The sequence below is a fragment of the Myotis yumanensis genome, unplaced genomic scaffold (genome assembly GCF_028538775.1).
Source record: "Myotis yumanensis isolate MYYU_CA2020_CCGP unplaced genomic scaffold, mMyoYum1.0.hap1 SCAF_16, whole genome shotgun sequence".
NCBI classification, from domain to species: domain Eukaryota; kingdom Metazoa; phylum Chordata; class Mammalia; order Chiroptera; family Vespertilionidae; genus Myotis; species Myotis yumanensis.
The window spans coordinates 45224777-45251952 of NW_027223767.1; the positions used below are offsets into that span (position 1 = coordinate 45224777).

A 27176-nucleotide genomic window follows, 5' to 3' on the forward strand; every position below is an offset into this window, starting at 1 on the left:
GGTCTGAGAACCAGTGACCAAGTCTGTTCCCTGAGCTCTTCTGCCTCCTGCCTTTCCAGCATGGACTTGAGTTTGGGAACTTGATATGTGTACAAATGATCTGTTGGCCACTGTTTCATTCATGCTGCCCACTGTATCCTTGCAATGTGATCTGGGCTACAGCAGGTGGTACGGGATAGAAGAAGGGCATGCAGAGAGCCCTCTGAAATGAACACTACCCACGGGTGTGTAGTGGGGCACAATCTATAGACAGGAGTCTGAATGCTCTCACACGCTCGGCGGAGAAGTCCTTCCCTCTGAGGGTAATTTGCGAGTGGAGAACGCAGTGTTATATATACCTCGAAGCGTGGAAAGTGTCTGGGGCTATAAGGGTTAACAAGCATAATTGCAAAGATTGTCCGAAGGCTGATGGAAAGCAGAGACTGAATGGGATTGAGAACAGATGCGAGGCTTGATTTAAATTACATTTTATTGGATGCTGCAGCCTTAAGAGACGTGACTGCTTTACAGTTTGTTTCCACACTGTGGGCAGCTGCTGTCTGTTCTGTGTCCACAGTAGGATCCTGCCCAAAAAGGAGTGGCCTCCCCACCTCGTTGTATTTGAGGCTTGGCGCCTTCCTCTTCACTGTAGGGCCTGAGTCAGGAACATGGCTTGACTCGCAGTGGGGCTGCTGTGTATCCTCCGTGGCACTGAGCCAGGATTGCATTTGCAGATTCAAAGGGGCCAAATTTCTTTCCCTTCCACCTTCTTTCTCTCCTTTTCCCCTGATGTTTAGAAATAGGGTTTTCTGTGGACTGGTTTGTTGGTTTATTTCCCTTCCGTTCTCCCCCCACTGTCAATTTCTAGGTCACTGCTGCTCTTAAGACTTCAGCAATTGGAACAGGGTTGGTCTGTCAGTGATGCGTGAAGCAGACTTAGAGTCCCCGCGTGGCTTCCGCTGCTCGGTGGGAGCGAAAGCTGATGTACGTTTGTCAGTGAGGTCTTCGGCGTCATTCAGACAGCCAGGGAGCAGGTTGAGAGAAGAAAGAAAGTCCTTTTCTTGCGGGGTTTTCTCTGAGCGCTATGGGGAGGAGTGGGATTTGGAGGGGGACGGGATGGGCTTGTGGTGACTGGTGTTTGCCAGGATCATAGGCTGTTTCACATAGTGTAGTAGCAAAGATGCTGACCTACATTCTTCCTCGTGGAGGTGGGGGGGGGGGCGTGTGTCCATATCCTGGGTTACTTCTTTTCCTTCGAAGAAGCAGATTAAGCTTCCATAGCGTGTTGTTGGGTATTGCCATGGAGAGAACACAGACACAATAAAGTTGGTGTGAGTTTCAACCCCAGAGCTGCCACTGATCTTTCTGGCTCAATGAAGACTTGCCTGTGGCTAGATAACTGGCAAGAGTGTGTGAGGTCCAAGCTTCCCAGAGATCAAAAAAGTTGGCAAAGCTCTCCCCCCCCCCCCGCCCCCCCTGTTGCTCCCTGCCTTTATTAAGTGCACTTTTAAGATACACCAGTAAGAACTGGGAAGTAGGAATGAGACAGACCTGGAGTTTTTTTTTTAATCCTCATCTGAGGGTATATTTTTATTGATTTTTAAAGAGAGAAACATGGACCAGTTGCTTCCCATATGCACCCCAACTGGTGACCAAATCCACAACGTAGGTATGTGCCTTGATGGGGAATCGAACCCACAGTTTTTGGGGTGCTAGATGACACTCCAACCAACTGAGCACCTGGCCAGGGCCAGACTTGCAGATTTTTAAAAATATATGTAGCCCAGCCAGTGTGGCGCAGTGGTTGAGCATTGACCCATGAACCAGGAGGTCATGGTTTGATTCCTGGTCAGGGCACAAGCCCCGGTTGCGGGCTCGATCCCCAGTATGGGGCGTGCGGGAGGCAGCCAATTGGTGATTCTCATCATTGATGTTTCTATCTCTCCCTCTTCCTCTCTGAAATCAATAAGAAATATATATAAAGTATATATCTGTAAAGAGGTGTCACATTGCCTACTGAGGGAGACCAAAGGAGCCAAGCTTGAGGTTTTATTTATATTTGTCTTGTCCCTAGTACTTAGTGCCTGGTACCTGGTAGGTGTTCAATGGACAGATAAATAAACCAAATAAAATGCTTCCTTTCCCTCCATCTTGACAGTTCTAATCTGGAGATAAACATTGCTAGTGCTTTTACACAGAGGTGGAGCAGGCGCCCCCCTTTCCCCCCCCGCCACCACCCCCCTCTCCGTAAAAGAAAGGTGCTTCATCTTAAAAAAATAGGTCTTGGCACAGTTGTGCAGGTTTATTGGCCTCACAGATGCGTTCCAATCGCTCCCTCTGATGTGGTGTTTTGCTTGAGGCAATTTCCACGTTGCTCCCAGGATGCCTTGGCTGTGGAGGGAGTCCTCCCTACAGGCTGGGAAGAGGGGTGCCTGTCTGGCTCTTACCTAGTGTCCCTAGACCTTGGCCAGAAGCTGTGCCTCTAGCTGGCAAGGGATCAAGGAAGAGCTCACCTTTGATGTCCCCCTTTTTAACTTTTGGGGAACGTTGTAACCCCAGGTCCCTCCTGAAAAGGTGTCCTCTAGACATTCTTAAGCTACACAGAGCGGCGGGTCTTCCTCTTAGAAAAGGAGCGAAGGATGCGTAGGGGGACGAGGCCTTCCCTCTGGCCTCCCCTTGATTTTCAACCCCAGCCCCAAGGCACTGGCAGTAGAAACTAATTGGGCGCAAGAGGCCTGGGTGCAGGCTGTCTGCAGACTGGCAAAAGGAGAGACCTCGCTCCTTCTTTAAGGAGCTCTAATTGAGTTCTGAATCAGCCTCGCTCCCTTTGATCCCACCTCTTTTTCCCACACTGCCCGAAAGCGCTGGATCAGCACTTTTATAACAAGGGTGCGCCTGCTCCCCACACCCGCCCCCCTCTCCTGACGCTCTCCTGCCGCCATCCACTGCTTGTCTCCTCCAGTTAAGATAATGAAGATGCTGAGAGATAAAATGTGTATTTAATAAGGGTGGGGGTGGGGAGGCAGAAGGGGGCAGCCAGGGCCTTCCCTCGTTTGGGGCCTCGCCAAGACTCGAGCTGAAAGCAAAGCTAGAGTAAGACTTGGCCCCAGGGTGTGGGGGTTTCTGGGCCTCAATCCAGCTGACTTCACTGCCTGCTGTTTGCCCTAAATTCCCCCACCTCCACCCTCTCACCCCCACACTCCTTTCTTTCCTCTCTTCTTGCTCCCAGTGGGAAAAAGGAGTCTTGCTTCAACTTTATTTTCAGCTGGTAACTTGGCCTTTGGTGTGGTGTCCCCCCAGCCCAGAGTCAGCTGCAAGGTCGGGCTAGGGCAGCCCCCTCTAGCCTAAGCCTATAGAAGCTGTGGGTTCACAGTGTGGGGTGAAAAACGCTGGAGCTAATGAAGACCAGCTGCTAGTCTGGGTTCTGACTACAGTGAGCTTTGGTGGTGGTTAGAGGTATGGGGGTGCATGACCTCCATCCCTGGGCACAAGGATATCCTGTGGCAGCTGAGGCTTGTGCTCTCTGAGCTGGTTTCATCCTGAGTTTGTCGGAGAGCAGTCTGTTTCCCTCTCCCCCTGCTCCTCCCCTCCCCAAATAACACTCAGCCCTTCTTGAGCTTTATAACTGTAGTGGTGGCCCAGCTGAGATCTGAGGATCTCCAAGCCTTTTTGTAAACACTCATTAACTCCCTGGGAAGCACCAAGGGCCCTGTTTAACAGCTGGGAGAGAACTGAGGCACATCAGGGTGAAAGGCTTGACCTGAGCTCACCCAACGGGCTCCACCCTGGGGCTCTCCATCCTTACTGTCTAGTTCCTCCCCCCACACTTCTCCCTGCAACACACAGAAAGAAGTGGAGGCAGTGCCGCTGCCTTCTCCCCTTCTAGGAAGAGGCCACGCTTTCCCCCTTCCCTCATTTCTGTCTTGACTTTCCCTGGCCCTTCACCCCATGACATTTCCCCAGCTCTGCTGCCGGAGCTATGCGCAACTCCCCTTGCAAAATGCTCTCCCTCCAGCCCTCTAAACACTTCCCATCCACCTTTCCCTGGTCCACCTGGCCCACCCACCCTGAGTTCTCCCTTTTGAGCTGCTGAGGTCAGCTATCCTAAGCTCCTAAGCTCGGTCTGTGACCTTGAAGTTGATGTACTTGTGTTAAGAGGCCCTTCTTGCCCCCTCCCCCCATATTTATCCCAATGGTACCTGGGAAAATACTCTCTCACTTATTCATTCTGGAAAAGTTTCAGGATCCTACTAAGGACTGGGGATCCTGGCTGGTTTGGCTCAGTGGATAGAGCATGGGCCAGCAGACTGAAGGGTCCCGGTTGGATTCTGGTCAAGGGCATATGCCTGGGTTGCCAGTCGATCCCCAGTAGGGGGCGTGCAGGAGGCAGCAGATCAATGATTCTCATCACTGATGTTTCTCTCCCTCTCCCTTCCTCTCTGAAATCAATGAAAAAAAATATATTTTTAAAAAACTAGTCCTGACTGGTTTGGCTCAGTGGATAGAGCGTTGGCCTGCGGACCAAAGGGTCCCAGGTTCGATTCCAGTCAAGGGCATGTACCTTGCTTGCGGGCATATCCCCAGTGGGGGGCGTGCAGGAGGCAGCTGATTGATGTTTCTCTCTCATCGATGTTTCTAACTCTCTATCCCTCTCCCTTCCTCTCTGTAAAAAATCAATAAAATATATAAAAAAAATAAAAAAACCTAACTAACATCAAGTTGTGCTGTTCCTCTTACTTGCTGGGGTGGCCTGAGGCATTTCGGAGTGGTGGGGAGGGATGGGGAGCCTGCTGTGTTTGTGAGGGAGGGCAGCAGTGAGGACCCACCCATAGTGAATGTCTCCTTCCCCAAATTCTCAACAAGCGAGCAGCTGAGCAGGAGTGGCGAGGAGAGCGATATTAGCCCCATCTTCAGCACCCAGGCCCACATTCATTTTCTCTGGGCGGGCAGAAGAAATGCCTCATTTCTCCAGCCTCGTCCTCAGCGGAAGCCATCCCTGTACTACTGTGTATTTGAGACGGGGCTGCTGCTGTCCCCAGCCCGTGACTCAGACCCCTGTCTTTCTCCCGGCGCGTTCCTCCCCCATCAGTCCTCCGCGCTGCCTTGCACCCGCTGACCCCGTCCGGCCTGGTGTCGGAGGGCGGGCTTGCCAATGGCTGTCAGTGGGCTTTAGGACCCAACGGAAACCCGTGCCTCTTGCAGCAGACTAACCCAGAAGCAAGGGGAATCCTGAATCGAGCTGAGAGGGCTTCCCCGGTTCTCCTGGGAACCCCACTGCCCCCCTGCCAGCACACACCTGAGCAGGTAGGACCACGCGCACCCCCTCCCCACTCCCCCTTGGTGGCCTTCCGCCGGGCCTCTCCTCTTCTGATCTGGCGGTTTCCTTCTCGCCGGTGCAGGCTTTCCCCATCCCTCCTCCCCCACTGCTCACCGTAGTCCCGGGAGGTGGGAGCCTGGGAACGGTGGGGTGTCTGAACGTCCAGAGCAACCCCCACCCCCATCCCTCCAGCCGCCCTCCCTGCACTTCCCCGAGGCAGTCCCCTTCTCCAGCTCAGAATAGGGAGTGGGGGGAAGGACTGCCCAGGCCCCACGCCCTTGCACCCTCCTTTGCAGTATTGCCCAATACCCCTTCCCCCACCTCCCCTCGGTGCTGGGGTGCCCGAGAGCCGAGGGAGCCGGAGCCGGACGGAGCCTCCCTGGGGATTTCTATCTGGCTTCCTCTTCGCCTCCCAGCCTCCAGCTCAGGACTTTGCCCCCACTCCCTACTCACCTTGAGGGAGAAGTCATGTCTCCTTTCGGGCACACCTCACACTAGGGCGGCCAGAGCCGGTGCTGGGGGGAGTGGAGGGAGGTTAGGGGGAGTTTGATGACCTTTCCTAGGGAAAGTTCTTTCAGCTTAGAGCCCCCCGCCTGCCAACACCCACTGCAAAGATCCCCCACCCGACGTGTGTGTGTGTGTGTGTGTGTGTGTGTGTGTGTGTGTGTGTGTACCATGCGGTTCGGTTGGTTGTAAGACCTACAAGCTTTGGCTGGAGGTGGCCGAGTGCATTGAAGGGGAGAGATCCCAGAGGATGGTGTGCCCAGAACAGGCTCAGCCCAGATGGCTGGGGAGGGGGGGTGTGGAGGCTTTCAGAGCCTCAGCTCCTGTGTTACCCCTGAAGCTTCCTCCCTCCTGCAGGCTCTGGGGAGAGGGCTGCCTGGCACCTCCTGATTACAGTGGCGTCTCTTTCCCTCCAGCATGAGCTCTGCTCTCTGAAGATCTAGGGCATCTCATTCTGGTTTGGTGGGTTTGCAGGAGGGGTGTCTGGTTGTCTGAGTAACCGTGTGTGAGTATCGCCTCTGGGCACAGTAGGTAGACTGGGCAGGGAAGTGACGCAAGAGACGGTCACTCTTTGGGGGAAACCCCACTGGGTGGTGGGGGTGGGTGGCATGGCCTCCAGATGTCCAGGTGTGGGGTGTGCTCTGTGGCCCTCCGCCGCTCCCTGGGTTCCCTAAGGACTGGTCTTGGAGGGAAGGGTGGATATAGACGTAGTTCTGCTCTTGACTCAGAAAGAAAAGTAGAGATTCTGAGTGTGAACAGTGAACTGAGAATCAGAGGCCTAAACCTGAGACTCAGCCAGGTCATTTCATGATGCACATGTATACAGTTTCTTCATTTGTAAAATTGCCTATCAGTGAAATTGGCTTGACAGGATGAGGCTGTAAAGACCGCATAAGACAATTTATCCTAAAGCTCCGTGCAAATGGTAGTTCTGGCTGGGGGAGGGTACCAGGATGGGATTCTCTTTCTAAATCTAGGTCAGTCTCTCTGCCTTCAGTGTCCTTCCCCATCCTTGCCCATGGGGGGCGGAGGGGGGTGGAGGAACCAGGCAGGGCTGTTGCCCCAGGGGCTTCAGAATCCCCCCAGTACAGGTGGTAGCTGTCCCCAGAGAGCCTGTGGTCAGAGAGGACGCATTCTCCAGCAGGCTTTTCCTCCTCTGGGCTGCACACCTTCTCCCCTGAGCCCTGTCTCCGCCATCCTTCTGCCATTCCTGCTCAGCGTCCTTGTCCCTGTCTCTCCCCTGCCCGGTGGCCTCCTTGTCCGGCTCACTGGGCAAGAGACCTAATCAGGTTGGACAGCTGAGATATGTGTGGCGGCTGAGAGCAGGCGGGAGGGAAGCCAGTGGGAGGATGGTATGAGGGCTGCCCCTGGCACTGCCCAGGCCTCCCAGGCACCACGTGGAGCCTGCTGACTCCTGGCTTGGCATGGCTCCAGGGAAGGTATGCCAGAGGAAGCACAGGCATGAAGGGGCTGGGGTCTGGAGATGGGGGAGGAAGAAATACACCTCTTTGAGATTTGGTGGCCTGCACGTCAGTATCCCTGACACTGAAAGGGAAGAGAGAACAGCAGGTGAGAGCCAGGCTCATGCCATCCCCATGCCTCACTCTCTTCTCTCTTCTTTGGTCAGAAATGTGCTCACTTTCCCACCTAGCCCCACTGGCCATTTCCTCCTGGTGGGTCACAGCCGGGAGCTGCTGGGGCCATCATGTGTCTGCTCACTCTGGCTGCTTCCTCCGCTCCAAGGTATTTCTCTCACTCACTCTCTGGGCTGGGCGCCAGGACTCCTGGGTTTCCCGCCTGCCTCCTGTGCAGGGCTGCCCTGCAGGCCACCAGAGAGTCGCTGAGCTGGTTTCCGTTCTCTGTGTGGGGAGGGCCTTCTCCCAGGGCTGGGAGGTGTTGGGGACAGGGGTGGGACCGGGGTGGGGGCACTATAGCCCCTTCCGACCTCTGACTTAGCTTGGGGGCGGCAGCACATGCCCAGCCTGTGCGTGTGGCACGGGCCTGTCCTAGCCTCCTGGCTTCCGTCTTGACATGCGGGTACCCAAGATCCTTTTCAGCTTTCCCCCCATGGCACCTGGGGGTGGCTGTTGAAACCCCTATATCTGCACCCACACAGGTTGGGATTAGCATAATTGAGGCCGGGCACGATTTCGTCTTCCCTCCAGCTGGGCCAGGATGAAGGCAGCCGGTACAAACTTCCCCACACCAATTCCCTCTGCCCTCAAAAGACCAGTCACTGGAGCCAGACCCTGCCCTCTCGGTGCCCACAATGTGGCTGGCACTGATTTGTCAGAAATTGGGAAGGTTTCCCTGTAGACCGCTTGCCTCCTCTCTCTTCCTCTCACGGGGTTGGGACAGCTCTGTGATTGTAGGCACTTATGGGCAGGCCTCCCCCTAGGGAAGGGGTGTGGGATGCCCCTGAGATGGCCAAATTGGCACTAGTCCCAGGCTGGAGTACTGGACATGGTTCCGAGCTGGGAGTGTGTGTGGGGGGGGGGAGGGGGGAGCAGGACATGGGCTCCCTGCCCCCCTCGCTTCCTGCTCTTTGGGCAGCTGTGGGCGAGAAAGGCTGCGGGACTATTTTTAGTTGGTCTGTCCCCTGGCAGGAGGGACGTGCAGAGAAGCACGGGGCAGGGAGAGGGGCTGGCCAAGGTGAGGGTAAGGAGGCAGGCCGAGGCCTTGGGAAGGGCTGGAGGGGCAGCCGATAGAGCAAGGAGACGCATTAGGCAGGGGTGGGACCTGGTGGAGCAGGTACTGACCCAGGTCAATGGGCCGGGCTGGGTGGAGGAGTCCTGGGGATCCCTCAGGGTTGACTCTGTCCAACTAGGACTGGACTTGGAACCAGAGGGGCTTTCCAGGCCATATCTCCCCTTACAAAGGGGGGGAAACTGAGGCACGGAGAGAGGATGTGACTTGCCCTCGGACAGCCACTGGTCATTGGCTGCCCAGGCCCCTGCACCGTTTCCCCTCGCCATGGCCGCTCAGCACACCTGTCTGGGCCTTACTGCAGCGAGGAGGACCCCGGCCAGGCTCCAGGCCCGGCTCCCTTTCTGCTGGTTTGCGCGGGGTCTCTGGTCAACCCCAGCTGGGCTTGTTTCTCAGCCTCCTCCGTGTGGAGAGAGTCTGAATCCAGGTTGGAAGGAGGTCAAGGTTGGGGTTTGTTTAGGTGGCCTGTGGCCACTGGTGTGAATGGAGGTGCTGGGCGGGTGCCATCAGGCTCGAAGGCTGGGAGCTGTGGGGCTTGGCGACACTTTAGAGGAGGAGCTTCCTGTCTAACTCCATTTAGAGACCCAGAGAGGGCCACAGGTCTGCCCCACGGCGGCGGGGATGGGTTGGGGACAGACCAAGGACTAGGATCTCGGATGTGGGTTTGCAGGCTCTCCAGCCCCCTCGGTGAGCCCCCATCCTGCCACGCCTGCGTCATGGTGGTTGTGTGCCAATCCCCTCACCAAAGGAGGGGAGCAGGCTGAAGAGTGGGGAGATTATCAGAGGCTCCGAATCCCAAGTCAGAAGCGAGCCCACCTTGAGGCTGGAAGAAGGGGGCTGAGGTGCTGCAGGGAGAAAGGACAGTGGAGAATTGTGGTCCCTCAAATTCAGGCTCCTGCCTCAGCCTCTTTCCCAGGGCCACCACGTTGCATGGCTGCAGGAGGTGCCATTCCATCAACTACGATGTCAGTGGCGCCCCCTGGAGTTGTTCGGGGGCCCTGCCTGTGTACCCTCTTTCTTCCAATCAGCTTCAGATCCAGCTGGAAGGAGATGCTGGGACTGGTCTTAATGCAACACCCACTCCCCCACCCCTGCCTCCTGCCACTCAACCTATTCCCCTGCCGCCCACCCCCTGCCCCCAAGTCCATCTCACTGGGCCGCAAATTGTGGTGAAGGAGCCCCTCCCCCCGCTCCACTCAATTTCTGTCTCTGGGGGGCTGATTTATCATGCCCCCCCCCATCAGGCCTGCTGCAGTGTGTGAGAAATCAATAGTGCAAATGGATTGAGGTTGTTCAGCCTGTCAACCCCCCTTGGGCCCCATCTACTCCCCTGGGACTTGGGGAGTTTACTCTGTCCCCTTCCGGCTTATCACAGAGATATACACACCTCGGTCTTGTGGTTGCAGCCAGAGCGCTGGGCACAGGAATTATTCCTTCTGTCCATCTCTGTCTCTGTCTCTCTCTTTCTCTCATATCCTGGGCTGGTCTTAGCATGACAAATACTCTTGAACATCTCTTTTCTAGCTTGGGTGGAGTGGGGGTGGAGGGGCTTAAAGGGCAGTAGGCTGCCAGCCAGAGGTGGGAGGGAGGCAGGTGGGTGAGTGAGACGGTGCCCAGGGAGGAGGACTAGCTGGGGAAGGGATTGGGTGACAGCCCACCCCATCCGCCTCTGGTAACTCAATCCCTGCACCCCACCCTCCCAATCCCCCTCCTGCTCCACAGCTTCAGCAGCTGCTGGCTGGAGCAGGGCTGGCAGAGTGTGCATGAGTGCATGTTGTATGTGGGGGTAGGGGGGTAAGAGGGGCTGTGGGGGCAGGAGGTGCTGCCAGGACATGTTAAAGGAGACTCTTAGCCTGGGTACAACTTGGGTGGCAGGAGGCGGTAGGGCTGGTGGGAGAGTGGGTGGTGAGTGATGGGCAGGGGGCAGGCTGTGTGGGGGGGGGCAGGGCAGCCCAGGGGTCTCACAAAACTTGTCTGCACTGGAGCAGGGCCTGGTGTGGTGAGGGTGGGCATGGTGAGGGGGCAGGGGCAGGTACAGCCATAGCTCACCCCCCAGGATTCCTGTTCTTCGCCAGGGGGCGCATGTAACCATGAAGGACACAGCCTGTCTCTGTCCCCAGTGCCCGGGCTGTGCCTGCTGGGCATCACAGTCTCGGTGACTAAGTCACTTCTGTCCCGGGGCTGGCAAGGTGCCAGCTGTAGCTCTTCTTCTCTTCTCGGTAGGTGAGTCACTGCCCTGGCATCTCCCCCGGATGCAGCTGAGTCACCCGGCTGTGCCTGCTGGGCAGGTGGGCACCAAGCTTGGGGTGGGGCTGGGGGGGGCCTATGCATAGTCCCAGTGTCTTCTCTGGTCTCTCTGGGGTCTGTCCTGGCCCCACGCATAGACTGCAGCGCCAGCCAAGGATGGTGTGTCTCCCATGGGCTCTGTCGAGGGGAAGAGGTGGCAGGATCTGCGTGGAAATGTTTGATTTGGAGTAAAGGCGGGGTGAGTTAAAGAGGTGACTGTGGGTTTGAATCTTAGACAGTTTCCTTTTTGGGCCTCAGCTTCCTCATCTGTACAATGGAGCCAGGAGCCTCACCCCATATGACCCTTCTGGACTGTGAGAATCCAATGGGGTGGGGCCATGAGGGTTTGTGGGAGGAGCTCCTTTGGGGATAAGCTGGGAGGCTGGGGAGGGGAAGAGTCCACTGAAGCAGACTTCTCCCCTCGCACCTGCGTCCCGGTGGTCTTGGCCTGCAGTGCCGCCCAGCCTCTGTTCACATGACCACCAATGTGATTCCCTAGGGGCTCCCCAGAGACTGTGAGGGAGGCCTTGTTTTGCTGGAAGTGAGGGCCTTCTGGGGGGTGTCAGAGCTATTTTGTATCTCCTTGGACTGCTGGGGGCTGTCACTGGCCTCACACCTATGTGGGCTCTTGGGTTTCCCTAGGAAACAAGTAGCTCAGACTCCTCCCTGAGCTCTCTTCCTGTGTGCTGGGGCGGGGGGGGGGGGGGGGGGGGGGGCGGGGGAGGTAGACCCCCAGGAGAGTCTTTCCTGAAGAGTGAGCAGTCCCCAGGCCCCTGGCTTTCCCGTCTCTGCTAGACTCCTGCTGCCTCCTACACTCTTCTCCCTCCAGCGTTAAGGACCTTAGAGGATGGGGTAGGGAGGGCGGGGGTAGGAGTCCCATTGTGGCCCCAGCACAGCTGGAGTGCAGCTGCTGCTGCAGATTGGACTCCTGGCCTCCCTCCCACCTGGGACCTCTCCTGCCTCCGGGAGTCAAGCCTGGGGAAGGCTAGACATTGGAAGGCAGGACGGGGAGGGAGTTCACCAGAGGCGTGCGGGCTGTGTGCTAGTTCACCTGGGTGCCAGTCTTATGTGCCTGTGTGTGACCCCCTGTGGGGAGCAGGTTTGTGGAGGCATGAGTTTCTGCCCTCATCTGCACAGGGGTCTATGCTATGTCTGTTAAGGAGCGTGCCCCACCCTCTGCCTCATGTCCTTTGTGTGTGCACAAATGCCTGTCTTGCTTTTCTTTTGTAAGAGAGAAAAAGGGAGAGAGAAACATCGATTTGCTGTTCCACTTATCTATGCATTCATTGATTGACTCTTATATGTGCCCTGACCGGGGATCAAACCTGCAACCTTGGCAATTCAGACGACGTTCCAACCAACTGAGCTACCCGGCCAAGGCACTCATGCCTGTCTGTGTGCTCATGGATGTGCATACATGGGTATCCTGGGCATGCACGTGGGGGTATACACATGTGTGCTCTGAGCGTGTATGCGGGTGTCCTGAGTTTGCATTTGCACACCTGACTCTCAGTGTGCACGCCTGACCCCATGTGCTTGCAGGTGTATGCGAAGGCCTCGCATGGTGGGCGGCGGTGTACCTGTGTTTATGCACACTTCCATTTTTGTGTCCATAATCCTTACCCCCTGGCCTCAACTGGAAGGAAGACTGGTAGAATCTAGGCCCCGGGGGAGCCTGTGCTGGCTGGGGGTAGCTGACGCTGAGTCCCCCCTCACCCCCCCCCCCAAGGCTGGTCCCTCACCAGGTGGCGCCCCCTGCTGCTGGCTGGGCTCCTGCTGAAGGCCTTTTGGGGGGGGGGGTTGGAGGAGAAGGGGTTAAGCGTTGGCGTCCACATCTGGGAGCCATTGGCGCATTCCTGCCGGCTGAGCGCATGTTTGCGGATGGATCTGGACGGGACAGGGCGGGAGGGGCGGGGCGGGCGGTTCGCACCGGCGGACGGAAATCCAGACGCGAGCGGGAGACCGCCGGCCCAGCGGGCGGGAAGGGGCCGGGGAGGCGCTGCCAGGCGCTGTGCGGGCACCTTCCCCTGCGCAGGACCTCAGGGCAGTGCGCCCCGCACACCCGGCTGGTCTTGTCTTATCTCCCCGAGGCTGGGGGCTAAGGCCGGAGAGACCATCAGACGCCTCCAGCCTCGACCTGGCTGTGCAACCAGGGCGACAGGGGGCCCAAACCCGTGTCCCCTCCCGGCCCGGGGTTCCCTCTGTAAAGCGGGGCCGTGGGGCCGGTGGGTTGGGAGCTCTGCCTGTCGGGCTAGGCGGTCTCCTCCCCGGGCTGGAGGCTGGGGCGTGAGGCACTTCCCCTTCCAGCGGGAAGTCCTGTGGGGGCACTCGTGGCCACTTCTCTGACTGCGAAAGGGGGTTCCCTAGTGATTCCGCTTTCTGCTCCCCCCTCCCCTGGCTGCGAGAAGAGCAGCAGGCGGGGGGGGGGGGGGGCACGGGGCTGTGTTGGGGACTGTTGGGGACTGGGGTCCTGCAGATGGAGAGTGAATCAGATCCTGCCCACCTGGAACAAGCATGCGCGCTTCAGTGGCTCCCCAGCCTGGGCCAGGAGGGAGAAACTGGGTTCTCTAACATGGGGGGGGGGGCAGGGTGTAGGGGTGTGTGGTCCTGACGCCCCTGACTTAGCCTTTGGGAGATCCAAGAGCCACTGCTCTTTTTGGGGGGAGGGGGCTGCTGAGCGGTTGGGGTGGGCCAGAGTTCCTCTGATGACCCACTCGCGCTGGAGAGGTTTTGGGGGGAACTGGGAGGAGTGCACTTGAGTGAGGTCTATCTACTCTTGCACTTCTTTTTTTTCAGATGAGAAAGTGAAGATTCAGAGAAAGGAAACGACTTGTTTAAGGTCACACAGCTTTCAGCTCCCACTGGTCCCTGGAGGAGGGTTATAATTAGGGGAGCCTGGGCTTGACAGCTGGGGCCAGAGGCACTGGATTCACTTCCCAGTTCACTTCCCAGGTCTCAGTGTGTGTGTGTGTGTGTGTGTGTGTGTGTGTGTGGGTGTGTCTGTCTGGGGAAGGGAATGTGATACCACACACTGCAGCCCTTTCTCCATCTAGCCCTTTTCCCATTCTTCCCGCAGAACTTCAGCTCCTCGCTCCGAAGCTGTCCTTTTGGGGCAGAGGGAGGGATTCTCACAGATTCCCACGGTCCAGCCTTCTGCTAGGCGCGGCTCCTTTAAGACTCGCCCAGTCTCGGGTCTATTAAGGCGAGGAGAGTGGGGCGTGATCCTGTGGGCCCGCCTCTGGCTGGTGATTGGTCAGTGGGCGGGCAAGGGCGGGGCCGAGGGCGAGGGCCTCCCCCAGCTCCGTACCCTCCGCCCCCCAAGTCTAGGGCTCCGGGTAAAGTTTCAGCCTCCGCACGTGACTCGCCATGGCCGCTGCCTTCGGCCCGCGCTGCTGAGCTCGGTTCCCCGGACGGCTCCTCTCCCGGGACCCCGCAGCCCTGACGCCGAGCTGTCCCGAGGCGCAGGGGCAGGGCAGACGCCGTGCCCGTGGGCGCACGGACGGATTGCGTACCCCCGCTGCGAGGTAACCTCTACCCCGGGGATTGTGGAGCTCCCACCGGCAGCGGGGACCCTTGCTCCGCTCCCGATAGGAGCTGCGGATGGGGACCGGGAGCCGGGCGGGTGCCGACGGGGGCCCGGGGTTTCCTGGGCTTCCCAACCCGCTGCCGCCGTGCCCGGGGCGGGGGAGCCCCGTCTGTGCGTCTGTCTGCGCCCGTGTCTTCGCGCGCAGCCGGGAGGCGTCCGAAGCCGCCTGCCGTGCGTGTCCCCGGCGCCCGGGCTGGGGCAGAGCCGCCGCTGGGAACTCCGGCTCTCTCTCTCCTTTCTCTTCAGAAACGAGCAAAACAAAAAAGACTTTCAAACCTGTTTGGGGAGAGATCGGATGCCCAACGGACGAGCCCCCTCCTTCTTCCCCGCCTGTTATCTGAGCTGCTCTGTGGTTTGGGGAGAATCGGCCGGGGGGCCCACCCCCACCGGCGGCAGCCGGCTTGGGGGGCGGGGCCCGCTCAGCTGGTGTGCCCGGTGGAGAGAGGGGAGCCGTCGGCCTCGGGTGGGGGGGCCGGACCGTCGGGAAAGGGACGACTGGGACAGGGTCTGGTGTTACCCTGGGCTGGTGGCAGCTCTTTGGGTGAGAGGAGGACGGAATAGACTGGCCGTCTTCGCTCTGCCGAGGGTGTCTGGGACGTGGTGCCACCCACGAGGCGGGGAAGCTGCTAGCCAGATGTGTGTGTGGGAGGGGGGCACTGGAAAATCGGCTTGGCTGTGCCCCCTCTCTGGGCACTGCCCTCCTGTCAGGCTGTTCCGTGGGAAGGGGGTCGGGCCACCAGAGTGCTGGGCTGGGGATGTGCACCAGCTCATATGGAAATCATACCAAAAAGCAGCCCGCCCCCCACCCCCCAGCCTTGGAGACTACTTCTTTCCCATCGATTCTGCCTGGGATAGGGTACCCACCTGGTGTGGGCTTCCTCTTCTGTAACCAGCTTGCCTTCTGCCCGCGGGCTGTGTGCACATGTGTGTAGGTATATGTTCTCCAAGGGACTTGTTCCCGAGAACACCCCCCCCCCCTTGCTGCATACCCACCACCCTCACCTCTACTGCCGACCACCACCCTCTGCTCCAGTTTCCTGGCCAGGGGATTCGGGCATGTCGCTGTCCCCTTCCCCCACAGCGGTGGTCATAGGGCCGGGTTGTTCTGGGGAAGCGGTTCAGTAAGAACACCAGGTCTTACTAGGAAATGGGCTCAAGCCTTCAACTCCTCCAGGGCCTTGTGCTTGATGGGGAGGCTGGTGGGGGAAGCCCCAGGTTGGAGTAGGGATGGCTTGGAGCCTTGGGGCTTCCCCTGTGGAGAGTGGGGTGGAGATGGGTCTGGGGGTGGGAACAGGAGAGAGTATTTGGAGCTGGAGGAAGAAGGTGGGTGTGTGTGTAGGCGGGGGGGGGGGGGGGGGGGGGTGGGGGGGGTGGGGGGTGGGGGGGTGGGGGGTGTTGTGGAGTCAGGGAGTTTGTGGCTGTGAAAGATGTTGGTGCACTGGGAGGGGCTGGGACATAGTTCTGCCTGGGAATCTGGACCATGTGGGCCCTGAGACAGAGCGGTTACTAAGGTCAGACTCGGGTAGGCCCCTGGGAGCTGCGGATGTTGGATTTTGCGGGTGTGAATGAGTGCGATGCGGTGTCATTGCAGGAGTTTCCCCGCCAGACTGGTGAGGGCCGCGCGAGGCACTGGCAGTTCTGCGAAGACCCTGGGCTTGGAATGGCTTCATCTTGGGCACCTCCTCCTACAGCCCCTAAATCTCTGCCCTTCAGTTTTACCCTAAATGCCCCTGCTACTATAGGACACCTCTCTGGTCCCCCCTCCTACTCCCCAACCATGTGGCAGCCTGGCAGGAAGCTAGCTGTGGGCAGCACCATCCTGATCACCCCCATGCATTCCCCGTTGGGCAGAGTCACCCACATGTGCCATGACGTGGTTCCTGCCACCCTGTCTAGTGTGGGGGAGAGGACATCATCTGAGTGGCCCTTCGGGTCTCCTTGGCGGGTATTGACCCACGCTCCTGTTAATTAATGTTCCTTCCCCTAAATCATTTGGTCAAGTTTATGAGGAGGTTCGAAGTTGGCTGTGCCCTCTGGCACCTTTCCCCGCAAGCCACTCCTTGCTCAGACTCTAGGGTCTTCGGTGGGGTGCTCCTCGGAACGGTGTGACATGAGGGTGCGGCCTGCCCCCAAACACAAACCTCAGTGCCCAGCCGCTGTCCTCTGGGTGGCATGGCCAGGCAGGACCTAGGCTGAGCGTCTTGGGGTCTGTTTGTGAGTACTGTCTGAGGTCTGGGTGAGGGCCATCTGGGGAAGGTAACCCTATCCCTGTGATGAATAAACAGGGTTATCTTCACTTGCCCAGCACCCCACACCCCTTTCCGATGGTGGTGGTTTGGGGAGTGTGGGAAGCTGGCAGGGCCCCTGGCAGGATGACCAGGGTTGTCTTGACTTACTGGGTTTTGGGGAAGGAGTGTGGCAACCCGACTCCAGCTTCCAGGGCTTTGGCTGCACATCCTCTGCCGCCTGCTGTCTTTCTTCCCTCCGTTCCCCTCTCCACCCTCTGGCTGCTGTCTGGAGCCCACACGGTTTGTGGGGGGTGAGGGCCTGGATCTCTGTGTGTGTCCGGGGAGTGTACTGGGGATTGGCAGGATTGGCTGAGGGTGTCTGGGTGTCCCCGCAGGGTGGGCGGTGTGCGGGGACCAGGCCCAGAGTGTGAGAACGTGTCAGGGTTGGTGTGTCTATCCCAGCCTGGCTCGGGTGTGGGTGTCTCTTGCTCCGTCTGGATCTCGCCTCCCGCTCCAGTCCCCGCCCCCCCTCCTTCCCCAGCTGGGACCGCCTGCTCGCTCTCCCTCTCTCTCCGCAACTGGAGCCTCCCTTGCTCCTTCCTGGAATTTGGAGAGGAGGAGGAGGAAGAGGCAGGCAGACAGACCTCCCACACTCTAGCCTGCCCGCCTGGCATCACAGGGAAATGAAATAGGCGCTATGGAACTAAGGTTTCCTTGGCTTCCCCAGACCCTCCAACACACATCACAGAGTAGGGGGGCAGGTTTTACAGAAGGGGCATGGCCGCCCCCACACCCACCCAGTGGAAGTGAGGCCTCTTGCTTCCACCCAGCGTCCTGCCCGCCTGGGCCCCTGCGGGGACCTCCAGGCACCACTGTCAGCCTGGGAGGGGTGGGGGGATTAGACTGCTGCCAGCCTGGCCAGCACCTGCTGCCAACCCCCAGCCCTGTAACTGGAGCTGGCTGGGAGTGGGCTGCAAATGACAGGTGGAGTTTCTGCAACCAGGCAACCCCCCCTCAACCCACTGGATATGCCTTTCCCTTCTCAGAAAGAGGAAAGCCTGTGCCCCCTCCCAAGTGTCAACCTGATCTCATGGCCGATGTCCCTCTCCCGTCGATGGGGGCAGGGCCTGGGAGATGGGGAAGGGTATGAGTTTAGTGCTATTTGCCCAGTGACCCCCACTGGCTGCAGAGCTGGGCTGCCCTTGTTCATGTGTTCTGAGCTCTGCTGCTCTGGCAGGGCTGGGGTCGGGGTGGGGGGGCGTGTGGATGGGGGTGGTTTTCTGTTAATGTTTTAATTGCATAAAAACTGGGAGCTCAGCTCTGGGCCAGTGGGGAGTCGGTCTGGCTGGCCTCCCGGTTTGGGCTAAATATAGTCTGGGACATCTGCAGAGAAGGGGAGGGGGGCAGAGGGAGCTTCCATTCCCCCCACCTCTGGCCAAGGTGCCCTCTCTGGGCGGGCACCTTGGAGCAGGAAAGGGGATTCTTCAGCACAAAAGGCAGGGGAGAGGTGGGTGGGGGCTGGGCACAGGGGAGACCTCACCGGTCTGGAGGCCAGTGGAAGGATGGGGTGAACCCAGAGGCTCAGGACAGTGCCTGCCGGCAGGAGTGGGGTGCAAGGGGCTGGAGCGAAGGGCTCTGCTCGCCTCCCCTCCGCGATGCCGCCGTGTGTCACTGCGCCCGGCTGGTGTCACCGGTGTCACTGTGACCCACTCGCTGTGTGCTTGTGTGTACACATCTACCTTGCAGCGGCTCCCTCCCCCAGAGCCTCGTCCCCTGGGTCCTACTGCAGGTTCCCAGCCCTTCTTCCTTTTGTCCCTTGCCCCACAGTGAAACCTTCAGCCCAGGAATCGAGACTTGAGAAGGGGAAGCTGCGGTGGGGAGTTCTCTGATCTCCAGTCACGGCAGGAAGTGGAGGGGAGGGGGACCGAGGAGGGGACCTGAGTGGCAGGCGTGGAGGGAGGGCCAACCTGGAACGCTGTGGTGGGGGCCGGCCAACCTCCCAGCCACCCCTCTTCCCTCCAGCTCCAAGTGGGGCGGACCTCGGGAACAGCTGATTTCCCAGGGGCTGCTAACCATCCTCATCACCCTCCCCACACTGGGGGAAAAAAAAGTCTTCCTGTCATGTGACTGCCACTTCCTGTCCCACTGTGGTTCCTGGGATGTTTGTTGTTGGTTACCATGGAGATGGCCGCTGTAGGCTTTACCCTGGTTCTTGTGGGGAGGAAAATGCCCCCTCCCCCTAGACCCACAATTGGGGGGGGCGGTCTGGGGGGCCTGTCTTGGGGGCCGTGTCAGGCTGAGCGTGTGTGGTCTCTGATGTCCCAGACCCCCCAGGGCCCCCCAGACTTCTGTCTACGGGAAGGAGTCACAGTATCTACTCAGATGAGTGTTGGGGAGCTGTGACCGCGTGTGGCTGTGCTTGGCTTGCCGGCGATGTGAGTCTGGCTGTGCAGACCCTGTCCCCTCCAGCCTGGGTCCTGGCTGCTTATAAAAATGCCCGTTCATGTCTCTTTACTTTTGTCACCTTCTCCCATCCTGTGTTCTCATGGTAACGACCCTTCCCAGGGAGTTTCTGTGACTTCTTGGGGTCCAGGCTGGAGTGGGGTGGGGCTCTGGGCAAGATCCCTGGTTGTGTATTTTTTGGGGCGGTGGGGAGAGTGGTGCCCCTCCCACACAGCCTGCACCAGCTTCTCCCTGACCCCAAAGGCCTTGTGCCTAAGGGGCCAGCCATTGGACTCTGACCCATTCTCCCCACCCCCTCCTGGGCTTCTCTGTTCTGTTCACTGGAGATGGAGAGGGGAAGAGATTCCCCCAAGTTTTAGCCCCAACTGAGTAGGCGTGGAGTAGGAAGTTCCTGGGGGGTTGATGGAAGGGGGGGGTATCGGGCAGGGCAGAGTCTGACTCAGTCCTAGTCTGGGGTCAGAGCCAAAAGGATATCCTGAAGCAGTGGGGAGGGGGGGCGTTCCCGGCTTCCCTGCAGCCTGGGTCCCCCGGGAGGGATGCTGGCTGGGAGGGGGCTGGTAGCACTGAGGCCAGCTGACAGCCTGTCTGCCCTGGGACTCAGAATTGGGGTAGTTTCTGGGTTGGGGCAGAGTTGAGGGGATGGGGGCATGGCTGTAACCTTACACACACACACACACACACACACACACACACACACACACACACACACGCCTCCTGTGTGCTCCATCCACCCAGCGCGCCCATTGTGAGAGGGTTGTGCTGCCTACACTGTGGAGGTTGGGAGACGCTGGTGAGGGGGCAGCTGCCAAGGTGAGGGTGGGGAAAGCCCCATGCCAGGATGGGTGTGAGGACGGTGGTTTCCAAGCTGGGGGGTCCCCTTTTGTCTGTGCCCCTTTGGTCCCCCTCCCCCGACAGAGCGGCCTTTGTTTGGGCCACTCACTCCTGTGGTCTGGCTGTGGCCTGGGCTGGCTCATCTCTTCCTCTTCCTGTTTCTGCCTTCCCCAGGCTGCTCCCTCCTCCGAGGCCTGGGCTGCCCCCTGCCCTTTCACCTACTCTCTGCGCTGAGAGTCGCCGGCTTCACCCGGGCCTTTGAAGGTCCTGAGCACAGCTCCCAGGGGCTCTGGGATGGGGTCCCTGGGTGTGCAGGAGTTGGGGGCACCGCCCCGCCCATCAGAGACCCCCCATTTCCTCCTCCTAGAACTTGGCCTGTCATGGGCTTGGGCCTGTCCAGTTGCTCTTTCTGCCTGTGACAGTCACTGCTGAGAGTGTGGCAGTGGAGGTCAGGTAGCCCTGCATACGGGGGCAGAACCGGGGCCAGGTGGGGCACAGGTTGGGGAGGCCTCAGACCCCCTCTTCTTGAACCGGCGCTCGCTCGTCTTGAAACAGCGGGGCAGTGGCAGCCTCCAGAGGAAGACACTGGGCTTCAGCCCTCCCCTGACCCCTCCAAGGATGTGCTCAGGGCCTTCACATGCTTGGAGCAGGTTTTCAAATAAGTCCTAGCCCCAGCGGGGCAGGCCTGGGGTTCTGAGGGGCTGGTGGGGGAGAGCTGCCCTCCACCTGTCCCAGGTGATCCTTCCCACACACTCCTGGGGGGGTCTCCCTCCTGCCTGCAGCCCAGACCCTGGTCACCAAGGACCAGAGTGGCCAGAGTGTGGGCTTGCTGGGGAGGAGAGGGACCCCTGGAAAAAGGTGGTAGTGGTCATCACGGCTCCCCAACCCTTGCCTGCAGATCTGAGGAGCATGGGGGGAGGGGGAGGTTGTGGCTTTGTGTGTGCGTATGAGTGTCCTTTCCTGGAGAGTTTGTCAATAGATCCAGCCCACCGCTGGGGTTTGAAATCTGCCCTGCCCTGCCCTGCCCTGCTCCTGGCAGGGGAGGGGTCCAAAGGGGCCAGGTGTTTGCCTCTACCAGGGCTGGAGTTCCCATCGCCATGCCACCCCCTCCAGTGGAGCTTGAGCTTCGGGTGTCATTTGCATATGATTCATTGACTGTCTAGAATTGTTAGGAAACCCCCTGTGCCCCCTTCTTTTAAGCTCCCCAATCCTGATTTCCTTCTCTGAGCCCCTCCGGGACTGCCTGACTTCTATTCATTGGGAACCATTGTTTCAGGAGAGCCTGGGGAGGGGAGAGGAGAGAGTGAATGAAGGGGGGGGGGCTGGGCCAGCTGGGTTTGGGGGACCCCTGGCTCCTCTCCCCTGACAACAGGGAGGAAATGGTCAATTTCTCTTCCCCTCGTCCCCTCCCCAAATCCAAAGGTTTCCCTTTTTTGGTTTGTGAAATGAAAGAAGGGAATTTAGGAAAGGGTTGTGGTCGGGCCTCCGCCCACACCCCGAACATCCCTCTCCCCACATCCCTCTCCTCAGTCTGGGGGAAGCAGACCCTGGAAAGTGGGCAGTTCTCTTGCCCAGCTCTGTCCACAGATGCTCACCGTGGTCGGGGAGAGGAAGGGAGAGCAGACACCGCCCAGGGAGGCCCTGGGTGGTGCTGAGAGGCGTTGGGGGGGGGGGGGGGGGCAGTTGCCCAGCACCTCCTGGGTGCCAGGCGCTGTGCTGGGTGCTTTCCAGGACTTTTATCTCTTAAATCACACAACCAGTTGTTGAGGTAGACGGTGCACAGGCGAGTAAACAGATGCTTGGAGAGGTTAAATGACTTGCCTAAGGTCACCCAGAGTGGCAGAGCTGAGATTTGACCCTTCAAACCTCTGTTTTTTTCTACCATCTTCAAGGCGCAGCCAGCTCCTGCCTTTTCCTCTAGGCGTGTGACTCTGGGGCGCCTGACCCTGGGCAGGGGTTCGGGCACCGTGGTGAGGGGGGCCCATGGGCAGGGGCGTGTGGCTGGTGGCAGGCGCTCTAGCCCCCACCCCTTTCAGCCGTGCTGAGTCCTGGCGCCGCGTATGGGAGGTGTGGGCCTGCGGTTTCCATCCCTCGAGGGAGGGTGCCCCTGTGCCGTGGAGGTGGCGGGCACAGGGTGGAGGTTGGATGTGGGTAGTTTGTTTTCCCTTTCTTTGGTGCCGGTTTCGATTCTGTGACTGTGTCTTCTCCACCCCTGGGTGCAGGGGCCCGCGGCCCAGGTGTCTCCTCGAGGGTCACGGCTCCAGAGGGAACGTCTGAGGCAGAGCCTGTGCGCTTTGGCTCTGTCCCCATCATCCATGCCCTTGCCCATCCCTGTTCCCTCACCAGCCTGGCCCTTGGCCCATTTCTGTGATCTTTACCCCCTCCGGCTGCTAAAGGCCCTCCCCAAGGGGCTGAGTAACTGCACTGCAGTTTGAGGCTCAGATCGGGGTGGGGAGACCTTCCAGCCTCTCCCTGGGGTGTGTATCTGTGGGGGAGTTTGAAGTTTGGTTCAGTTTCAAACTCCTCAGGGGCAGAGGAGTGGAGGCATTAAAGTGACTGTAGTTCTCTCTCCTGTGGGGGTTCCAGAGGGTGCACACCGGACTGACTGGTCCACCCCCAAGCCCCCCCAAAGCTGGGTCAGGATGCCTGGAGTCTGAAGCGACTGGCTTTCTGGGCCTCAGCCCCCCTCCCCCCCTTCCCCCCGGGGCCTCACCTCAGGGAGGCAGCCCCAGCGTGGATGTGAATCCTCCAGAGTATTTCTGAGGGGTGCACCTCTGTGTGTTCACGGAGCGCGGTGTGTGCTGGGGGCCTGGACCCCAGGGAGGCAGGTGCAGAGGCCATCCTGGCTGGGTGAGGGCAGGGGAAACTGGGGCTGTGGTGTGTGTCTGCGGGGAGCTGTGTCCTGGGGCTGGGCACGCCAGCCCGGAACCCTGTTCATTGTGTGGTGGAGCCCAGGTGTGGAGAGATGGTATCTCCAGGTTCCCTCTTCTGCCGTGCGTGCCCACACACACACAGGCCGGTGTGCGAGCGTGCTCTTGCCCACCCGTACGCTTCCCATAGCCCTGCGTGCATGAGTTTCTGCAAGTGTGTGTGTGTGTGTGTGTGTGTGTGTGTGTGTGTGTGTCTTAGTCTGACTGTCAGTGCTGCTGAGGCCCAGCCAGCCCCTCCTTCCCTTGCCTGAGTTCCGTTGTGTGGGGCCCCACAAGGGTGTGGGGGGCCTGGGGTGGCAGTTTGCCCAATGGGTGGGGCCCTTGTTCCTCTGACGTCAGCCCTCTCAACCTGGGAGGGAATCCGCAGGGGCCTGCGGGGGAAGGGACACCTCCTTCAGGAGTAAGAACAGAGCCCAAAGGTCGTCGTCATTAATAACAGTAAAAATCATGGTCATTAACAAGGTCCAGCCCTAGCCGGTTTGGCTCAGTGGCTAGAGCATCGCGCTGCAGACCAAAGGGTCCCCAGTTCAATTCTGGTCAAGGGCACATACCTCTGTTGTAGGCTCCCCCACCCCACCCCCCACCCCCCGGCACAGACCTCGGGGCCCTAGTTGGGGCTTTCTGTCTTTCCCTCTCTCTCCTACTCTCCCTAAAAATCAATGGAAAAATATCCTGGGATGAGGATTAACAAAAATAAAAAAACAAGGTCCAGATTTCACTCCTAGGAGAGCTGCCCCCTTCCCTAGCACGTACCTGTCCCCACTTCCCCCTCCTGGCACAGGCTGCCTGGCCCAGCTGGGCCCAGAAGCCCTGGCCCTGTCCACAGTGGCCTTGGCAGGAACTCCCCCTTCCCAGGCATGGTCCTCAGCCAAATGCTGGCCATGTGCTTGTCCACTGGACTCCAGGTCTGAGCTGGGGAGCCTGGAGCTTGGAACTTGGGGCGGCTCGAGCTTGGGGGGACGGGGTTGGAAAGGGAGACAGTCCTTATTTTGGGTCTCTGTGGCCCCGTGACTTTTCCTTTCCCTTCCTCCCTTCTCTCTTTCTTCTTAACAGCTTTATTGAGATGTAATTCGAATACCATAACATTCACCCATTAAAGTGTACAGTTGAATGGTTTCAGTATACTCAGAGTTGTGCAACCACCACAATCAATTTTAGAAAATTTTCATCACTGCAAACAGAGGTCCCCTACTCTCAGCAGTCACTTCCCATTTTCCTCAAACCCACACCCAGCCCCTGGTAAACCACAATCTACTTTATGTCTTTATAAATCGCCTATTCTGGACATGTTATGTAAATGGGATCAAACACTGTACGGTCTTTTAGAACCAGGTGAATGCTTTTAAGGTGTATCCATATTACAGTGTCTATCCATGCTTTAATCCTTTTTCATGGCAGAGTAATATTCCATTGTGTGGATCTCTGTGCCATTTCTTCATTCATCAGTTGGTGGACATCTGGGTTAGCTTTCTGGCTGTTATGAACCATGCTGTGATGAACAGCCATGTATAAGTTTTTGTGTGGGTTGATGTTTTCATCTCTCGTGGGCAGGTACCTCGGAGTGAAATGGTTGGGTCGTTATAGGATGCTAACGCTGTGTACCCTTTGAGGAACTGCCGTACTGTTTTCCAGAGCAGCCGTTCCACGTTACATTCCCACCAGCAATGTACGAGGGCTCCAGTTTTTCCACATCCTTGCCAACACTTGTTATTGTCAGTCTTTTTTATGATAGCCATCGTAGTAGATGTGGAGTGGTATCTCATTGTGTTTTTGATTGGCTGTTCTTTGTGTGTGTGTGTGTGTAGCTGTCTTTTCTTTTGTGTTTCTTGTATGTCCTACACATGTATGTATATAGACATGCACTAATATGTATTCAGGTATGTATGTCCTGTAGAGCCCAAGTGGGTGGGAAGTCTCTGCCGTGGGTCTGCTTCTCTTTTTCTCTCTTCGCTGTCTGTCTGACTGTGTCACGAAGCCTCTGGGTTCATCTCTGTCTCTCTCTCCCCCATGGTGTTATCTATGCGTGTCCTCTGGTCCCAGCTGTTCAAACAGGGTGTGGATCTGTGTACACACTGGTGGGGGAATCTGGCCTTTCATCTGTGGCCCACTCCTCGCCCCCTCCAGGGATGTTGCCTCTGCAGACAGTTTGTGGGTGAACTCAGATCAGCCTCCCTCACCCCTTCAGTGTAGGCCCTGCCCTCCTGACACACTGCCCACCCAGCCCATCCTGCTGTTAGGTTAGGCACTGGGGGTGATGCCCAGGAGCCCTCAGTTCGCGTTTCCCTATTTTCACGTATGTAAACAGGCCTCCTCCCCTGGCCTGCGGGACAAACCCATCTGGGGTGCTGGGGCTTGGATTTGGGGGGGAAGTGGTGTAAGAGGGGCCCCTGGCTTAGGAGTCATTTTTCTGAGAAGTGCCAGTGCTTTAGGGAAGCGGCTTTTCCTCCCCCTCCCTGCTCCCCTCCAGCCCTCATTCTCTGCATCTTGACCTCAGGTAACCCACGCTGGGGGAAGGCGCTCAGCCGCCTGCCTCTGCTACAGGGAACCTTTGGGGTGGCACCGTAGACCCTTTACCCGCAGGACTGTGGGTGAGAGGCCTTCTGCGGCTCTGAGCTCTGCCCCTGTCTCCCCAGCCTGGCTGTGCTGTCCTGCCACCCCCAGCAGCGTCTGGGCCCTGCTCCCAGGCTGTCTCTGCCAGCCAGGCATGGTGCCAGCTGTCTGCTCAGCCGGGTGCCACAGGAAAATCTCCGGCCGCCCAGGTTGGGGAGCTCCACGGGGAATGCCCGTGTGCCCGCTCCTCTGTGCCCACTCACCTGTCTTTCCTCTCTCTGCAGCGTCACAGGACATGGCCCCCCCAGCTGCCTAGCCGGGGCCCACCTAGGAGAGGCATCCTTTTCGGCGCCCGGAAGGCCAGCTCTGGACCTCCCCAGGAAAGTGCCAGCTTGCAGAACTGCTTGACCAAAGGACCAGCTCTTGGGACGTCCCCCAAGCCCTGGCCCCCAGCTAGTGTGGGGGCTCCAGGCGGCTGAGATTAGCCTGCTAGCCTTGGACAGCAGCCCCAGGACAGAAGGGGGGGTGGGCTGACCACCCCAGCCCCCTTCGGGCCCAGGCCCCATGCCCCGAGGAGGGGCGGCCTGAAGCCCGCCGGAGCCTTCCGCCAGACTGTCTGCCTGCCTCCTGACTGTGGCTGCTTGGCATGGCCAGCAACAGCAGCTCCTGCCCGACACCTGGGGGAGGGCACCTCAATGGGTACCCGGTGCCCCCCTACGCCTTCTTCTTCCCCCCGATGCTGGGTGGACTCTCCCCGCCAGGCGCTCTGACCACTCTCCAGCACCAGCTTCCAGTTAGTGGCTACAGCACACCCTCCCCAGCCAGTAAGTGGGGTGATGGGAGGCTGGGTGGGGGAGCCCTGGAGGGAGCAGGCCTGGGGGTTGGCCTCTGGGTACATCTGTCCTGCTGCAGCAGCGAGGTCTTCTGCGGACAAGGGACACCATCGTTTGGGGGGCTCCAGGAGGAAAGGCTTGTAGGCTGCTCACGTGGTTGTTTGATGTTGTGGCCGCGGAGGGAGACAATGTTGTCCCGCGGTGCCCCCCAGCCCTCTTCTGTGCCGAGTCTTTGAGGACCTTATAAATAGCTCCAAGGACTGGACACACAGCCTGCAGGCGAGTAAACAAACCTCTCGACATTTGGTGGAAATGGCAGCTCTACTGAGAGCGGCACCCACCTACTCCCCACCCCATCCAGCGTCTCTGAGGGAAAGGGCTTGACGGAGTAGAGAGGGGCAGGCTGCTGGCTGGAACCCCCTCCCAGGGCCAGCTCCGCCCCGTGGGGAGGGAGAGAGGGAGGAACCCAGCAGCAGCCTGGGGGATAGGGCGAGTGTCCCAGGAGGGGCTCTGGGCTTGGACGCTGGCTGTGGACACATGCGTGGTCTTGGCAGGGCCTGTGTGTTTTCTCTGCCTCCTCCCTCTGCCATGGGGGCTGCCTGTTTGCTGGACGGGGGTCTCAGTACCCTTCCCTGGCTGGCCGAGCCAGGTAGTGGGAGGTGGCGGCTGCTACGGCCAGCTGGCAGAGTCCAGGCCTCGGGCCTGCCAGGCCGCTTACAGTAACTCTGGCCCCCAGGGCCCAGCTGGGCGCCAGGCCAGGGCTGGGGGGGGAGGGGGGAGCAGAGCCGGGGCCTGGCCTGGGGCTGGAGGAGGGGTGGAAGCAGCAGAATAGACCGTGGACCGGCATGGGCCAGCAGGCTGGCGGGTCAGTCGCTGACCTGGGAAACGTGTCCCACCTCTCCTGGCGGGCAGGGACTGAACACCCTGCCCCGGGCACCCACTGCCCCTCCCGCAGCCACTGGC

The 27176-nt window shown here is 59.1% G+C and overlaps 1 protein-coding gene across 2 annotated transcripts in view; it reads left to right on the top strand.

The window, feature by feature from the left end:
* The first annotated feature begins 5195 nt into the window (after positions 1 to 5195).
* Positions 5196 to 27176, top strand: part of RARA (retinoic acid receptor alpha) — a 43466-nt gene continuing 21485 nt past the window's right edge. The window contains exons 1-2 of one of the 2 annotated variants that reach the window (XM_070393598.1): positions 5196 to 5283; positions 25665 to 26204. In XM_070393598.1, the coding sequence (XP_070249699.1) occupies positions 26027 to 26204 (178 nt within the window). In that variant the 5' untranslated portion in view covers positions 5196 to 5283; positions 25665 to 26026. Of the gene's footprint in view, positions 5284 to 14167; positions 14317 to 25664; positions 26205 to 27176 lie in introns of those variants that run through there. The other variant, XM_070393600.1, reaches the window with a different exon arrangement.